Raw genomic sequence first — 18,043 nt, forward strand, 5'->3', positions numbered from 1 at the left:
GGGTGCTGGGGGCAGGGGTCTGCACCCCAGTTCTGCCCCTGACTATTCCTATAACCCTGAGTAAGTTACAGGCAGGAGTTGGTCCCTTCATGCCTCAGTTTCCTAAACTTGTAAGACGTTTACAAAAGTCAAGACCTTTTACAGAGATTAAAAAGAGACAATGAACCTGCCTTATGTAACTGTAACCCATGGGTACATAACCTCTATAATAACAATGATTTTTTTTAAAAAAAAAGTCAATGAGCCCCTCGTGGCAGCTGACACGTCTTAATCAGTTAACTAATAATGATTGATATTCATGCTGAAGAGTTTGGCATCTAGTTTGCTGTGGGGAAATAAAGAATCATTGTCTTAAAAGATAAGATCCAGCAGTTCCCTTTATACATGATTTAACTTTGTGTGGTTTATTACCTGGGGTTAATCACAGTCTGAAAATGTTAGTGTTTGTCATTTTGTTTGATTGTAACAGGGTCTCACTAAGTAGTCCAGGCTGATCTCAAATTCCTAATTCTACTTTAGCCTCCTGAGTGCTGGGATTACAGGCATGCATCACTATGCCCAGTAGAATATTTGTCTGGATTCTTCCCAAAGAAACCAGGTTTCTATAAATTTTAGTGCAGCATAGTGTTACAAATGTTTCATTTTATTATTAGTTGCTGTTACTCTCTTCTTGTGCCTAGTTGAAAAGTTAAACTACACTATACATATCTAGGAATGTGGGGGAGGGAACACCATACATGTAGAGTTCAGGACTATAGATGCTTTCAGGCATCCCCTGGGGGTGGGGGGGTCTAAGACACATATTCCATGGATAAGTAGGAACCCTAAGAAGTTATCTAACCAGGTCCCAGCAGCTCACACCTAAAATCCTAGCTACTCAGAAGAATTAGATCAGAGGCTTGAGATTCAAAGCCAGCCTGGCAGAAAAGGGCCCCATCTCCAACATCATCAGCAAAAAGCAGGGCTGGAGGTGTGGCACAGCCTAGCTAGCAAGAGGCTCTAGAGTTCAAATTCTGATATTGAACACCCCCCCCCCTAAAAAGAAAGAGGAAGAAAGAAGAAAGAAAAGAAGAAACATGTTACAGAATCCGCTCTTGACTGAGCCACTCATCGGGTCAGTCTTGGAAGAATCACACAAGCCATCTTCCCCAGCAGCCCTGAGTGCCGACACGGACATGAGATGCTCACCTCCCCCATCCCTGCCAAATTAAGGGAAAATAACAAAATTGTGCCTCGACCCCGTGCAGATGCAGTGGCTGCTAATGAAAAGAAAACACTTCCTTTGAAACGCGGTGCATGAAAAGGAAGGCCTGGCAGCCAAGCTGGCATGGAGTGGAAGCCAGAAGGTTGGTGGTCAGCAGGTGGTTGCCCAGAGCCAGGGACCCTGAAGAGCTGGGAGCTGGGAAGGCCAGGTGGGGGCCCTGAGGGGTGCAAGGCCGAGGGCCCAGAGGACAGCGGGCTCTCTGGGCTCCTGGCGCTCAGAGCGGTGGAGAAAAGTGAGTGGGATTTGTCACCAGCCTTTGGTTCCACAGCCATCTCAGTACGGGGCCTTGTTTTCAGGTCTGCACAGAAAGAAAAGCAGATTCTATGTAGTTGGAAGAATAGGGGCAAATTGGCCCACTTGAGGGTGTTGGAAGCTTGTTTCTGGCTCCTGCTGGAAAACAAGGCCCCTTGGTTTTCTTTTTTAGCCCCTTTAGCCTAGTTCTGAGGATTGTTTTATGTTGGTGGGTTGTTGTTGTTGTTGTTGTTTTTCCTCTCTGAGCAACTGGCCATTTCAGATTGCAGCAAGAAATCCAAATGCATTTGAGACTGGCCGGTGTGCACCAGCAGTGTTCCCAGGGCCCAGCAGGTGGACAGTGTCCAAGAATGGAGACCAGAGCTCCTGAGACTCAGGCGGGTGGATGTGGAGTAGAGGCCATGTGACAATCTGGAAATGATTTAAAAAAAAAAACAAACTGTTCACATCTCTGACTCCACCAACTCACTTCTGGGAATTTTTGTGCCATGAAGTTTGTGACACATACATCACAAAAAAATTGCTTGCAACTAGGGGAAAAAAATAGAAGTAGTCCCGATCAACAGGAAATTCGTTAACTAAATTATTATGGTGACATCCATGAGTGGAAAATTACTCCCTTTGGTTAAAATGTTTCAGTCATGGGACTTAACCTCAGGGCTTGGGTGCTGTCCCTGAGTTCTCTTTGCTCAAGACTCACACTCTTGAATCACGGTTCCACGTCTGGTTTTCTGGTGGTTAATTGGAAAGGAGAGTCTCACAGACTTTCCTACCCAGGCAGGTTTGAAATTGCAATCCTCAGATCTCAGTCTCCTGAGTAGCTAGGATTACAGACACGAGCCACCAGAGCCCAGCTCTCCTTTAAACAGGGTTTTTCTTTTCTTAATTTTGTTTCAGCTTCTTCCTCTGTCAGCTAGGTCCTTCCTCTGTCCCACCACAGAAGCAGGTTCTGAGCTGGATGCAGCCACCACCATATCTCATGAGGGTTCTTCATGACAGGGCCTTGGTGATCTTTCTCATCTTTCCGTTCCATGCCAACACACAGCCAGTGCTCCCAGCCCCCGTGGCTTTGTATATTGCTCAGGGTTAACGTTTGACCTCCTAACTGGAGCTCTCAGGCCCTGCTTCCTGAGACCCTGGCTGGATCCATGTACATCATGGCAAAAGCGCCAGTCCTCTCCCTCCTAGAGCTTTATTTTTGTGCCTGGCCTATGTGTGCCTTATCCTTCTCTTCCTCCAGGGGGCAGTGTAAGCATCATCTAAATGGTCCCTGCCCACCCTCACCCTCACTCTGCCCATCTTATTTTTGTTTAAAGAACATTTGCATAAAGTGACATGGGTCCATCGCTTATTTGTGTTCCTATTCATCTTAACTTCCCATAGAACTGGAAGCGAGGACCTCACGGGTCGAGTGTTCTTGCTTGATGTACAGAACTTGCCCATTCTACGCACTGGTGGAAGAAGAGACACAAGGTGAGACTCTGAAGCTGCTTCAAAGGACAAGGGTGACTTTCTATGTCTTAGTTGAAAAGTGACCCAAATATAGACCACAGATACAAACCCATCTGTGACAAAGTCAAGTTCATCCTCAGAGCCCAGCCATTGTTTGAGTGCTCACAATTTCTCCTGGGCCCGGTCTACAGACTTTTACACTTATTGATTTGCGCCATTTGATCTTCACAGTAACTTTCCGGAGTTGCTGTGGTTTTGAGAACCATTTGGGGAAAGAACTGGAAGAAACTTGAGCAAGGTCACACAGCTGGGAAGTGAGAGGGGCTGGTGGGGTAGAGGGTCATCTCAGGAGACAGGAGGCAAGACCAGGAAGAAGCTGTGAAGTCAGGGGAGAGGGACTGCAGATGCCAATCTATTCCTCCAGTGCTGAGTGACCTAGGGTGGGCCACCCACCTTCTCTGTGCTCCCTGGGGAACCAGAGGTGGTAGCCCAAAGCTACGGAGAACACACTGAATGATGTCCCCAGCATGCCCAGGGGGCCTCAGCACAGGGTAGCTGCCAACACAGCATGGCAGCAAACCTGTCCCAGTTCCATGAGCCAGGGTCCCACAGGACTCCACAGGCCTGGCGGCATGGCTCAAGGCAAAGGAACTTCATGGGGCTTCACTCATTCTCAGCTGTCATCATACTGCTGTCCCCATGTGCTGGAATGTGAGTCTGGGTGCCCCACCAAAGAATTCACAGGAGACATGTTTGAAATGGCTGAGCTCCTGGCTCTAAGTGCAGGCAAATGAGTTCAAAGGGCTTTGGCAGTGGGATCTGGAAGGTGAACCCTCATAGCCTGTCCTGCCCTGCCCTGCCCTGCCCGGCCCTGGGCTTCCTGTCAGCAGGACACATGTGGAAGGGAGAAGAGTAAGGAGTGGGGAACTTGGTACTTGCTGGCTGGGCTGGGTGGCAGCAGCTCACTTCTGCAGAAATGCAGGATGAGGGCGTGGCTGGGGCAACTTGGCTTTGCCTTCCTCTGGGCACTTAGCACAGCTGTGATTCATGTTTCTTTTTCTTTTCCTTTTCTTGGCCAATGTGTGTGTGTGTGTGGGGGGGGGTGCTTAAGTTAATCCTCCCACTCAGCCTCCCAAGTATTGGGTCTACAGACAAACCCCTTCCCTTCCCTTTTCCCCTTCCTTCCTTCCTTCCTTCCTTCCTTCCTTCCTTCCTTCCTTCCTTCCTTCCTTCCTTCCTTCCTTCCTTCCTTCCTTCTTTCCGTGTGTGCGCGCACGCATCTGCACGTGCTTGCTAGTACTAGGTCTTGAATTCGGGGACTGGGTAATGTCCCTTAGTTTTGTTTTTGTTTTTGTTTTTCACTCAGAACTGATGATCTACACAGCTCAATTTGTGGCTTTTTGGTGGTTAATTAAAAATACAAGTCTCATGGACTTTTCCTGCCTTGGCTGGCTTTGAATCTCAATTCCCAGCTTTCAGCTTCCCATGTAGCTAGAATTACAGGCACCGGTGCCAAGCTTGTGTTTCTTTTCCTGATTATTTAGGGATTCTCCCTTCTTCCTGCTTTGTCCCCAGACAAGGGCGTGGATTTGTCTGTTGCTAGTCACATGTCTGCAGATGGATCTATAAGAAAAGTGCTTTAAGGTGTGAATGAGCAAAGAAAGTCAGACACAGGAGCAACCCTAGCAAGAGACAGATTTTATTAAAGAAGATCGGAGAAGTACTCTCATTTTCCTGGCCGTGGCTACGAGAAAGAGAGCACTGCCTTGCACAGGCTACGAGGTTTCATGGAGATGGGGGAGGGGAGGGAGGCAGGCGTGTGTGTGACCGACAAGGAGACAAGGCTGCTACAGATAGTTCAGCCTGGAAACCAGCACTGAAGTCCAGTCGTGGTGATGAATGAAAATTCCTCAGCAGGCCTAGGGCCGTGAGGTCTGGCAGCAAAAGCTGCTTCCTCATTTCCATCATGACCTAAAATAGACGCTGAGTAAACCTTTTTCTAATGAATGGGTGGATTTCTCCTTCTGCTAGTTTCATCACGTCAGGATGGCCCTGGGATTTTAGTCCCACCTCCAGATCGTTGGTTGAGTAATCTCGGACTTTGTTTTTAAGGTTTAGGTGCAGGGATCAAAGGCTGTCTGAATGTGAACTCAAGCTCTGCCTTTACTAGCTGCACCCTGGCAGACGGTCTCAACTTTTCTGTGCCTGTTTCTTCATCTGGGAAATAGGTGACACCTGTCTCAACGACAGAGGTGAAAGGTAGAAATGCCTTAAAATATAGAAAGTGCTTATGAGAAGAGCTAGTCCATGGAAGATCTACATAACTAAATATTAGCTTATTATTATGCTTTTTTTTTTTTCGTTCCTGGGGATTGAAATCAAGGTCTTGACCTTGCTCTACCACTTAAACCATGCCCCCAGCCCTTTTCACTTTAGTTTTATTTTTCAATAAATTCTCTCCTTTTTTTACTCCAGGCTGGTTTACAGCTTTACACCCCTACATCCCCTCCCCCTAATCCTCCTACCTCTGCCTTCCACATAACTAGGATTACAAGCATGCACCACTACACCAGCAGAGGCTGCAGCTTCTTTTAAGACTGGTTTTGTTAAGGCACCGTTCACAAAGAATCAAGTGCACACACAGTTTGATTCGCACACTTCCAAGCTGGTTCTTTGAGCTCAGCCTTATGGTTTGGTTGTTTGTTGTTGTTGCTGTTGTTGTTGTTTGGTTTGGTTTTTGCAATTTGCCCCTTTTATTTACTATGAATCTCAGAAAACGTGCTCCTTTTGATTGTGATAAGTCACCTTAAGTACAAATTATTTTCCGTCTCCGTTCCCTCATCAGCCAGTGAGGTCAGTTGCTTCCACCTCATGGAATGCAGAGAATGAACAAACCAGACCACCAGTAACCATTGCTTACACAGCCTGCATTCCACACTAAGCCCAAGCTCTCCTCCACAGCCCCTTCCCCTACATGACAGAGGGTCTGGAGCCCAGAGGGTGCAAGGAGGGGCAGGGAGAAAGTCTGAATAGCTGCACAGCTGTGGAAGGATGGCCGTGTTTATAAAGCAGATTGTTATTTTTTAATTCTTTGCTGTGTGTCCTTTCCCCTACTTCCCTCTTTTAAGGATAATTAAAATGCAAGCTGGCACTCCCCGGTGAGGAGACAGCTGAAGATTTAATTGCCCCAAGAAAAAAAAAAATTTCCAGCAAAAGGTCCTGCAATAATGACAGCTCCTAGCCTGGCTGCTCAAGCGCTCTCTGTGTCCTGCACATAATACCAGCGATAATGCGTTAATCTGCATGTGTGCCGGGTCCATTTACTGGCACCGAGGGAGACGCAGCGGCAGACAGCCGCAGCCAGGCTGCAGGCTCCTCACCATTAAACTCTCACCCGGCCTCATTCTGGAGATGGGTCCGTGGCCCTGATTCACTGACGGGCGGCCACATCAGCTGACCCTGCCCTATGGGGGCAGAAGGCGGGGGCTGTGGGAATGGCACCTTCCACCGCAAGGGCCTGACTTCTCGTCCTTGAAATGAGGCCAGGAGGACGTGTCTGCTGGGTGACGGAATCCAGCAGCTCTCAGAGTTGGCCAGCTCACCAGCAGGGCTGGGTTGCACAATCTCAGGATAGACAGCCCTCTGCATCTTTCATCTGCGTTTCTAAGTTTAGGGCTCTTTTCTTTAGATGACACAACAAAGACCTAAAAGATCATTGGCTCCTCCCAGTTGGGGAGCGCATAGCAGGCGACTGCTCTGAACCCTGGGTCATGATCAAGGGCAGAGGACCTCAGTGGGACAAGCCAGGTGGGCTGGGATTTGAATCTAGTTTTAAAGGTGTTTGGGGTTTTTTTTTTGGTGTTTTTTTATGGTGCTAGGACTTGAACTCAGAGCCTGGGTTCTGTCTTTTAGCTTTTTTGCTCAAGGCTGGTGTTCTACCACTTGAGCTATACCTCCACTGTCAGGTTTTTGATGATTAATTAGAGATTGAGTCTCATAAAATTTACTGCCTGAGTTGACTTCAAACTACCAGTCCTCAGATCTCAGCCTCCTGAGTAGGTAGGAGTATCAGGATAAGCCACCAGTGACTGCCTTTAAATCTAGTTCTAAACTGCCAGAGAGCCCATCAGTTCTCCTAAGATGCCAATCTGTCTTTAAGTCCTTCAATCTCCCATTTTCTCCCTCTCCTCCTCTTTCTCCCTTCCTCCAGCCCTCTCCTCTCTTTTTTTCCTTCCTCCCTTCCCTCTCTTCTTCTTTTCCTGTCCATTTATCTATATACCCTCTCATCTATCCATCCATCTTCTCATTAATCTATTGACCAGTCCCCTCATCCTCCATCTTCCCATCATCCTCTACCCATCCTCTCATTTCTCCAGCAAGCATTGGTTAGGTGCTTCCTGGAGGCTAGGCATGGGAACTCTGTCAAAGAGCAAATCCAACTATCTCTTTATCCCTAGGAAATTCCCAGAGCAGTGGAAGAAAGAGGGATTAATCACACAGCACAAGATCAGTGTATAATTACAAATTGAAACATAGGCTCTGAAGAATTGCTGTCAAATGTCTAACAAAGGCATTAAGCTCAGTTTGTGGATCAGAAGCAAGCAGGGAAGAAAAGGAATGTGTGCAAAAGTCCGGTGGCTCATTTTAGAAGTTGTCAGAAGGCTGATGTTACCAGTGCAGGGTGATGGAGAATCATATAATATGGGATACAGGCAAGTTCAGTGGGCCAGCTCATGCAGGGAAGCCTGGTCTCGCCCAGCACTGGGCCCTCCACTCTGCCTGATTCTTAGATTTTCTCATGCAGGCTGAGCACGGCCTATGCATTTTTCTGTAATAAGAAAAGGCATCCCCAAGTTGGAAGTAAGGCAAGAGAAGGTGCCATTTCCTTTCATTGTCAACTGGGGACAGTTGGAAAGTGAGGAACTGAAGGATTTGTTAATTCTGCCTAGGAATATACCCAAGTTTGTCAGCCCAGATTTTCTAAAGCTGTGAGTGATGCTCATTTGTAGATTTTTGTCTGGTAGTGGACAAATGGCTTCTGTCTAGCAGAAAAGACCACTTGCAGGTGCAAGTACCTATAACACATTGACCAGTTGTCTCCAATGTAGATATTTTGTCCTCGAGTCCCTTTCCCACATCTTCCAGTGGGCCAGCTTGTGAATGTTGCCTCTCTCTCTGCCTTGGGTCCACCTTCTGACCTGGCTTCCTTGGGCCTCATGAGTTCATATGGGTGTGGTTCATCTGAGCTTTGCATGGGTCTGCTTTCCCAGAAGAGCTTGAGGCATAAATTGTGAGCTAAATAGCTGCTTTTGAGCTTCTCCCTTCACCTCTCTGAGCCTCAGCCTTCCTACTTGTGAAGTGAACATCACAGCACCCATCTGCAAAGGAATACTCAAGGCTCTGTGGAACCACAAGTCTCTGCTCTGATCCTAGCTACTCAGGAGGCTAAGATCTGAGGATCATGATTCAAAGCCAGCCTATAGCAAAAGCTGAAAGTGGTGCTGTGGTTCAAGTGGTAGTATGCTAGCCTTGAGCAAAAGATGCTTAAGGACAGCTCCAAGACCCTGAGTTCAAGCCCCAGGACTAGCAAAAAAAAAAAAGAAAGAAAAGAAAAGAAAAGGGAATATCAAGGGAGCCTTCTGATCTTAGACTGAAATCTCTAAAGCCAGGAGCCAAAATAAAAAAACTTTCCCCTTCCTTATGCTGTCTTCTTAGGTCACAGGGATGAAAAGCTAGCTAGCACATGGTAGGCTTTCTCCTGTCTTGTCTTATAGACTGGATTGCAAAGGCAGGACATAAGGTTCTGGGAGTGGGGAGCTCAGGGTCTGGTTTGGAGGACAAGGCATGTGGGGGGTGGACCCTTGTGCAGGGTTCTCAAAGGTATTTGGCAGAACAGGAAGAATAGAAAATGTCCCTTAATGCCCATGTAATTGTAATCCCTCTGTACAGTATTTTCACAATAAAAAAATAAAATAAAAGAAAAAAGAAAAGAAAATGTCCCTTAAAGGGTCATGCAAGACAGAGGGAAGAGGATTGAAAAGCCACACGAAGGGCTGAGCTCCCAAAGGTTGGCAAGAGGGAGCTCTTGGGGGCTAGAGAGGAAGGGAGGGCCTGAAGTCTTTCCTGTCATTTAATTACTAAGTTGCACCCCATTTCATAGGCAAACAGGCCAAGGGGTAGAGGTAAAGCTGTTTGCCAAGGTTGTAGTACAGCTACCTCTTGGCTTCAGGATGGAGGATAGGGAGCAGAGGGTGGAGGTAGAGGGAGGAGGAGTGGAGAGGATGTGAAGACAGAAAGATGGCTTGTCCTTGAGTTGTCCTTGGTCTTCATGTCCGGTATGGCGCTTTGTCTCTCGGTGCCTCAAGTGGTCACCAGGATGCTATCTTTTAGATGGACTCACCAGTACTCCCAGAATCCCTCACCTGGAACAGACACTGGGCTGGGTTTGGGGATGGAAGATAAAGCATTGGCTTTTTTTTTTTTTTTTTAAAGAAACTATCAGCCTGGGGCAAGCATCATGTTTGGGGAAGGTGAGGCAGCCCTGTTTTAAACAGTTGAGGTATAATGTGTGCACAAGAAGATGCCCAGACAGTTGCATAGGTGAGTTTCATTGGTCTGGCATCTGGAGACCTTCAAGAAACTACTTCTGGAGAGGAAAGGGGGTACAGCACATCTGCTCCCCATCAGGCTCCTTCTGCTCCTTGCCCCAAGGGTAGTGAACTGTCTCATCTGTCACCAAGGTTTGGCTGTGTTGCTGGGTTTTTTGTTGTTGTTGTTCGTGCTGGTCCCTGGGGCTTGAACTCAGGGTCTAGGTGTTGACCCTGAGCTTTTGTGCTCAAGGCTAGCACTCTATTACTTGAGCCACAACTCCATTTCCATTTTGGTGGTTAGTTGGAGATAAGAGTCTCACGGAGCCTGGAGCCAGTGGCTCACACCTGTAATCCTAGCTACTCAGGAGGCTGAGATCTGAGGGTTATGGTTCAAAGCCAGCCTGGGCAGAAAAGTCCATGAGACTCTTATCTCCAATAAACCACTAGAAAACCAGAAGTAGTGCTGTGGCACAAACGGTAGAGCAGTTGCCTTGAGCTGAAGAGCACAGGGACAGCGCCCAGGCCCATGACCAACAAAAAAAAAAAAAAAAAAAAAAGAGTCTCATGGACTTTTCTGCCTGGGTTGGCTTCTCAGCCTCCTGAGTAGTTAGGATGACCCATGCTACCGGGGTTCTTAGTAATGTGTTTTCCTTTTTTTTTTTTTTTAAAGCATTTTCAATGTCTTGTCTTCACCAAACAAAAGAAGACCCTGGTAGAGCTATGGTGCTATGTTGATTAGGGTGGAGGACCAGCAGCAACAGGCTGAGGCCTTGGAAGATTCCGACCATCTCTGCCTGGATGGTGACCAGGCTGTCACTCTGACGCTTTCCTGATGAGACTATGTGGTATTTCTTGACTTTCGACAGTCAGATGCAACCTGAGCCCTTAAAATCTGTGCCCCTCATATCTATCCACCAACCCTCACCTCCCTAACCCCCATCCAGTGCCTGACAGCACCCCTCCATCAGCATCTCTTCCTGGATAGAGGCCTTCGAATATGATTATTGTTGCCATTTCCTTATTCGATTTTGGGGTTATCACAGTAGCTACCTAAGATAGAGGGAAGTTGCTATTTATACGGAGGATTGGATATGCAGTATTCTAAAATTATGTATTTATGTAAATAAACCGTGGTGGGATCTTGGCTGTTTGGAATATGCTAGGAGATGTGGGTTTTCCGAATCAGGCATTCTTTAGGGGGAATGGAGATTTTCCTGATCTTCGGGTAACGCAGGCACAGGGCTTCTGGGCAGATCCTCACAGAAGGAGGGGTCATCTGCCCTGGGAAGACCTCCCTTCCCACTAGGGAGTTGCCCAATAAATGGGAAATGCTTGACTGATTTCTTGGTGGGCAGGAGAGAGCCACTTGGTGCCCATCCACTTTTGTATCACCTGCCAGCCTCCAGCCCTGGAGATTTGGCCTGCAGTTGAAAGAGGCTCAGGCACTGCATAAAATATATCTCCCAAGCCTCCTCGCCTGGAAGCGTAGTCTATCATTCTCTCCCTTCCTAGGAAATGGAAAGTATTTCCTCACCTACTCGGATAGATTCAGGCCTTGAGCACCCCATTCCTGGGAGCTGCACACATATTTCATAGACTGGACCTCAAGGGGGAGAGAGACAGAGGGGCGTCAGGGAGAGGAACGAGGACAGGGCCAAGCTGAGTTCTCAGTCACAGTCCAGGATGTAGCCTGGGATGAGGGTGACCTGCAGGAGACTCCTTGGCTCAGGTGGTAGGTCCCTGATCACGAGCCAAGCCAAGATTGCAGATGATTGCAAGTGGGCTTGGCTGGCTAGGTGACATGCTCTAGTGATGTCCAGGATTGAGGAGGGCAGTGAGGGTCAGACCTCCTAGTTGCTAACCCAGGCTTGTGGGGACACTGGGAAATGACTTCTCTTCTCTTTGTCTGTTACCTCATCTACACGCCCACCGGGAGTGAGACCGTCCATCTCACCTGGCAGCCAGGATGATGAGACGATTGAGCAAGTTAATGACTGTCCAACACTTTACTTCCCATGGCTCTCAGCAGCCAACATTCATTTGGTAGTCAGCGCCTACTGAAATGTGATACCTATAAAATAGGGTCCAACCAGGTATCTGTGACTCACACCTATAATCCTAGCTACTCAGGAGACTGAGTAGCTGAGTTGCTTTGAACTGAGAATTGTAGTTTAAAGCCAGGCCAGGCAGAAAAGTTTGTGAGACTCATTTCTTTAAACAGTAAAATGCCAAAAATAGTGGTAGAGCGGGTAGAGCACCAGCCTTGAGCAAAAAAAAAAAAAAAAATCCAAGTGAGACTATAGGGCCCTGAGTTCAAGGCCCAGAACTCACAACCAAGACAAAACAAACAACTAGTAACTGACCTCATTGAATGATAAGGAGTGAAGGACTCGGTCAATGTAAAGTGCTGGCAAACAGTAAGCACTAAGTATATTGCTATGTTAATACACTAGGATTGCAGCATGATTATTGATTGTACTGATATTAATACTCTAATGCAAAGAAGGTAAAAAACAAGCATTTATTGAGCACCTACTACATTCATCCAGCAAGGGGGATTACAGGACAGGAATCAGATTCAGCGTTTGCTAGGGAAAGGCTCCAGGAAGAAGGGTACGGGGAAACAGGCCAACCAATACTCAGGGAGCCTCCCTTGTGCCAGGCCTGGAGCTCAGCGCCCTGCATCCTGCCTTCATCCCTATAGGGGCGGGGAAGCACAACTGTCCCCATTGGACAGATGAGGGAGTCAAGTCTCAGGGGGTGATCTGTCCAAATGTCCACAACTACAAAGCAACAGAGCCAGACTCCAAACTTGGTGGTCTGTCTAGATTTACATCCCACCCCAAGCTAGGGAAAACTGAAGCTCCCTCTGGAGAGGGAGGGGCACTGCCAACTGTGTACAAGGCCTGAGCGCCTTGTCTCCCCCTTCCCCCACCCAACTCCTGGGACAGGCAGACCACAGCCTTCAAGAGGCCCCAGAACTTGATTCCCAAAAGACAAGAACACCCACAAACACACGCACGCACGCACACGCAGTACCCAATGACATCAGTTAACCCAGAAATCTTTATTACAAAAATATTTTGCAAGCCAAAAAGTTTTAAGTTGCAACTATATACAAAAATGGGGCCTATTTCCTTCCCAACAGTCTGAAAATAAACTCCTGAAACCACCCTCCTTCCGCAGGGTTGTTTCAACCTCTTCCTTTTCCTCTGGGGTTCCATAAGACAGAGATGTGGGGATCCTCCAGGCTGCCTGGCTGAAGCTAGAGCTAGCCACATTCCCTTATATCCCCCTCCAAAGAGCAAAAGAAAATGAAATGAAAATGGCACCAAGGAAACGTCCTTTTAAAATCGTGTGTGTGTGTGTGTGTGTCTCCAAACATGCATGTGCTGTCTGGGCCGAAGAGGAGGAAGGAGGTTTACAAACCAATACTTTGGAATTGGGGAACCAGCCCAAGCAGTGGCTGAGCCACTGTGGCTCAGATGTATGGGAGCTCAGGCTTGTCAGCTAGTGTTATCCACATGGCCTGTGGGCTTAGCCCATTCTTGGATGCCACCCTGTAAAACACCAAGTGACCCATCCTAGACAGCTGTCCTGTTGAACTTTTGGGGTTCCCCCCCACCCCGGCCTCTGCCCCCATTACACCTACAGAAAACAGACAGGATGGCTCAGCTTTTCGCTTGGAAGGCTCAAGCCAGGAGTCCCTCTGGCTTCCAGCAGCATCAGTGTCTGAATTCTAAGAGTTCTACATGGAGGCTGAATGAGCAGGGTTGCAATACTTGCTTGTCTGCACCCAATGAGGCTCAGCTGGAAGGATGAAGAAGGGGTCAGAGGCTAACTGGGTCACAGCCTCTGCCCAACCTTCCTGAGACAGGGACAGCGGGGGATACATTCTGGCCCGCCACTGGGCTATCTTGGCTGTGGCCAGCATGGGTTCCAGTTTAATTCCCATGGAGCTTGGGAGCACACACACACACAAAGGAAGCATCTTCCTGGGGAGGGGGGGGTCAGCTCAGAGGGAAAGGGGTTGCTCTTGCTCAAGGAGTTGGGCAGATGCCAGCTCAGTACCCCTCCCCTCCGCCTGTCCCTAAAGTGCTTGAGAGACAGTGGCCAGGGACATCAGGATTTCCCTCCCCTCTCCTCTTGGGGGAAAAGAGCAGAGGGAGCTGAAGAAATGCACTTAGCATGGTGAGGCCTGCTGACCTTAGAAGGGAGCAAGACTAGCCCCGTGGCTCAGCCCAGAACAAGGCCAAGTTAGTCCCAGAGAGATGGCTGAGCCCCTCCATGGAGCTGCCCCAGAGAGATCCTCCTTCTTGTCCTAGAAGAACCCGGACTCAGTTTCGGTAGGAAATCCCCTCCAGGGTAAGAAACTGTTAAATCTCAGACTGCACAAGACCCAACCAGGAACTTCAACACATGACAAAGAGCCAAGATAACCAAGTTGTTGTTTTAAGGGGAGAAAAAAAACAAAACGAAAACAAAAAAAAAAAACAACCAAGAAATTAAAAGAAAACCCAAAACGTAACACCACAGATCAAGTTTTCTAACACCTTGGCTTCAAGATTGCACGGTTCACATTTCTCAATAATTTACAGGCGTCCACAGCGTGCTGCTGTTAGTGCTAGCTGGAGGAAGCAAGCTCGGGTCTAGAAAGGAGATGCGGGAGCACCCCAGATGGGTTTGATGGTTGTCCCAGGAATCACCGCTGGCCCCGAGGAACAAGAGCGAGTTCCCCGCCTCCTCCAGGGCTTGTGGCTCATCAGCCCAGGGAAGGCGGGTACGCCAGGGTTGTTAATAGCAACCTCACCAGGTCTCCGATTGCAGGTCTTAAGGGTCTTTTTTTTCCAGCTTCTCCATGGATGGGACAGTTTGATCTAAAGGGCAATGTTCCCAAAGCCCCCAGTTGGGTGAAGGTGGTGGGCAGGAAGTGAGATCATCTTCCCTCCTCACCTGGAAGATCAGGCTCATGGAACATCAAAGGAGGTAGCCCTGGGGTCTCTCAACAACCACGACCCAGACCTGTGCTGGAGGTGGACAGAGGCACGACAGTCCTTGGACTCTCGAGAAGTGCTGGCCAGGTCCTCGGCTGGTTGGATGATCTCCTCCTTCAGAGGTGGGGCCAAGATGGAGGAGGCATGAGCTGGAAATGCTGGAGAGCCAAGGGGGGGTAGATGGACAGGCAGATAAGAACCATCCCCATTCCTGGTCCTAGGGCCTTCTGGAAATAGGGCTAGCTGTCCTCATCATGGCCGCTCCATGTGGGGCACAAGAAAGCTTGTGGGGCCAGACCCTAGAGCCGATGGGCATCTTGTTCACTTCCTCTGGACCTGGACACTAGCATACTCTGAGAAGGACGGCTCGGGCTTGGGGGCTGGCGGTTTGGGGGCCCGGTTGAGGTGGACCATGTCCAGGTCTGCGTAGGTGAGGGTGTCCTCCGACTTGGGCGGGGGGCCGCTCTGAATGCTGGCATACTCTGTGTGATTGTTTGGCTCGGCAGCCCGGGGGGCCGGCTTCTTCTCCTTGGGCAGGTTCAGGTCCGCATAAGTGATATCATTGATGTCATTGGTGTCCTGGATCTGAAAGACATCGCTGGAGGTCACTTTGGAGCCCTCAGCCCACTCACCCACCAACCGAGTACCAGGTCTGGATGCTTCCGTCCCTCCAGTTGTCAGAGGCTCAGCCCTAGTGCAAGTCCCTCTAGTCTTGATAAGGAAAAACCACCTCTAGCCTTCCCCCTTTCACCCCACCTTCCTCCTCCCACAGCCTAAGGGATCTTTCTGAAATGCCCATAGAGTCACCTCGAAACCGAGAACTGGGGTTCCTTTCCCATGTCCACCCACCTGCCTGGTACATGCACCCTCCTCCTTGTAGTAGGTATGTATCTTCCATGCACATCTCAGCCCCAGCATTTCTCCACCCTGAGATGCTTCCCTGACCGCATGTCCTTGGCCCAGGGCTCAGCTTCCATGTTCCCCGGGCCCACTCCCTGCATCAGTGTCACCACCAAGACTGTGTCTGTTTTGTGCCCTGAGTATATGTGATCTCCCAGGGGGGTGAGGATACTCATTCATGTATATATGTACTCAACACGTATTTGCTGGGTATTTCTTATGATGTAAATATCAAGAACTGGCACAGAAGCCCAATCTATTGGAATGGAGGGGAAAGAGGGAGGAATGGATGGTTGGATGGGTAGATCAATAACTGGACGGATGGATGAGTAATTGGATGATGGATGGGTGAGTGGCTGTATGGGGGAATGGATGGATAGATGGGTGAATGGATAAACGATATGGCAATAATTCTAACTCCACTCTGGGTGAAGCTGGAGCCTGGGAGACAAAACAAAAGCAGTGTGGGAATGACGTCTCCCATCAGTGGATCCAAAAGGCCTGGATTTCAATCCCAACTTTGCTTTGTCTAGCTGGGGGCCTTTGGGTAATCCATTACAACTTTCCAGGCCCCAGTTTTCCCAGCTGAAAAGTAGGGACACATAAGTAGTATCTTCAGCCAAGCACCAGTGGCTCACACCTGTAATCCTAGCTACTCAGGAGGCTAAGAGCTGAGGAATGAGGTTCAAAGCCAGCCCAGGCAGGAAGGTCCACGAAACTCTTATCTCCAATAAACTACTCAAAAACAAAAGCCAAAAATGAAGCTTTAGCTCAAGTGGTAGAGTGCTTGAGCAAACAAGCTCAGGGATAGTGTTCAGACCCTGAGTTTAAGTTGCTGCATGCACACACACGCACGCACTCGCACGCACGCACGCACGCACACACACACACACACACAGAGCACTATCTTCTTCACTGTCATCCTTTCCCTCAGAAAGCTTCTAAGGGAAGTCCAAAGGTAAAATGACTACTGAGAAAGTTTCTCTCTGCCACACCTGGCAACTGTCTTGTATTTGCTAATTGCCATCCAGGTTTGTGTCCAGGATTGCTGGGCAATCCTGGGGGAGGAAGAGGGGGGCGAAAGAGCAGGCCATGGTGTCTAGCGTATGAGCACCATGCTTCTCACAGCACAGCTCCTTGGACAGCTCACATCTAAAACAATGCCAACTGCCTGGGAAATAAACAAGGGCAGCTGGCATTCTCTCAGTCAGGGTGTAGAGCAGGGCCTATCTCATTACAAGTGTTAAGGAGCCCAGAGCCTTTGGGGTCTGACAGCGTACATTGGTGACAGGCAGAGCTTCAGCTGCCTATGAAATCTCAGCAATGTGCTGGGAAGAAGCTGCCAGGTCAAGGGCAGGTGCCCCCAGGTGGGGTAATTAATAACATGTTGTCTTTCCATCAGCAAAGGCCAAAGAGGTCCTGGCAGGCTGCAGTGTGCTGCTTTTCCAGGTGAGAGCCAGGCTGCAGGAGGAGGAAATAAAATGCTGTGGTTGGAGGAACTGGCTTGAGCAAAGGCTGGGTGGCAGGAAGGTAAAATCCACAAGTGGAGACTGACACCAGACTTCAAAGCACACTGACACAGGCCGTACTATGACCACTGTCCCCTGGAGTTGTGCAAAGGGGCAGCCATGATGCAAGAAGGATGCAACCAAGTCTGCAGGCTGGAACACCACCACAGAATTAGAGGAACTTGGGGAGGTACAGATAGATCTGCCCTTCCCTCATCAGGGGCAGGTCTTAATTTAGAACCGGATCTTCAGCTTTGCCTGATGTAAGGAAATCACACCCGGAGTTTACCAGGAAGGGCGGCTCACCAAGGACTGTACCTGGGTTATTTCTCTGGCATTCTTCTCTGGCTCATGCAACCTAAAAAGGAAAGAGACGTACAGATAAAAATAACCGGGCTCTATCTCAAGCGCTCATGCAAATCGATAAGAATAACATTTAGGTTCCACTTCCTATATTGAAAGGAAGGCAGGGATGAATGAATCATACACAGACCTAAGCAGCGTATCCAATGTTTGGACATGAGGGCCAATCTCACAAACAAGTAATTTTCAACAAGGCACTGGCGCTGTGTATGTGTGTGTGTGTGTGTGTGTGTGTGTGTGCGTGTGTGTGCGTGTGTGTGCGTGTGTGTGTGTTTAAAAAATAATTGTTGGCCTGAGTCTCCGAGTAAGCTATTACTCAGAGAAGGAGTGGGGGGAGACAGGTGGGTATTCTCCTACACTGCTAATAGGAGAGGCAGCCAGGGCAGCCCTTGGGGAAACCCTTCCTATTTTAACTCACAATTCTACTTTCTTGGGAGAGGAGGCTATTACATATGGGGGGGGGGGGAGGCTCTCTGCCAAAAGGTAAGGTGGAAGACAGAAGAACTTGTCAACTGGGACCAGTTTAGGAAATAAGGATAAATCTAGATGTTGAATTTTTTTTCTTTAATTTTTAGGCTTTTAGATCGTAACTTATAATCATGCCTGGAAGCTTAGCTACTCAGGAGGCTGAGTCCTAGAGGATCAGGGTTGGAAGGCAACCTGGGCAGAAAAGTTTTAGAGACTCCATCTCTAAAAAAAAAAATCACCAGCAAAAAGAAA

The 18,043-nt window shown here is 48.6% G+C and overlaps 1 protein-coding gene across 2 annotated transcripts in view; it reads right to left on the reverse strand.

Annotated features, from left to right (window-relative positions):
• Positions 1 to 12,606: 12,606 nt before the first annotated feature.
• Positions 12,607 to 18,043, reverse strand: part of Sirpa (signal regulatory protein alpha) — a 38,185-nt gene continuing 32,748 nt past the window's right edge. The window contains exons 8-9 of one of the 2 annotated variants that reach the window (XM_042694338.1): positions 17,279 to 17,318; positions 12,607 to 15,137 (exon numbers count right to left, since the gene is read on the reverse strand). In XM_042694338.1, coding sequence (XP_042550272.1) covers positions 14,874 to 15,137; positions 17,279 to 17,318 — 304 coding nt within the window. In that variant the 3' untranslated portion in view covers positions 12,607 to 14,873. Of the gene's footprint in view, positions 15,138 to 17,266; positions 17,319 to 18,043 lie in introns of both variants that reach the window. The other variant, XM_042694337.1, reaches the window with a different exon arrangement.

The sequence above is a fragment of the Dipodomys spectabilis genome, unplaced genomic scaffold, assembly GCF_019054845.1.
Source record: "Dipodomys spectabilis isolate Male_0828 unplaced genomic scaffold, ASM1905484v1 ptg000175l, whole genome shotgun sequence".
Lineage (NCBI taxonomy): Eukaryota > Metazoa > Chordata > Mammalia > Rodentia > Heteromyidae > Dipodomys > Dipodomys spectabilis.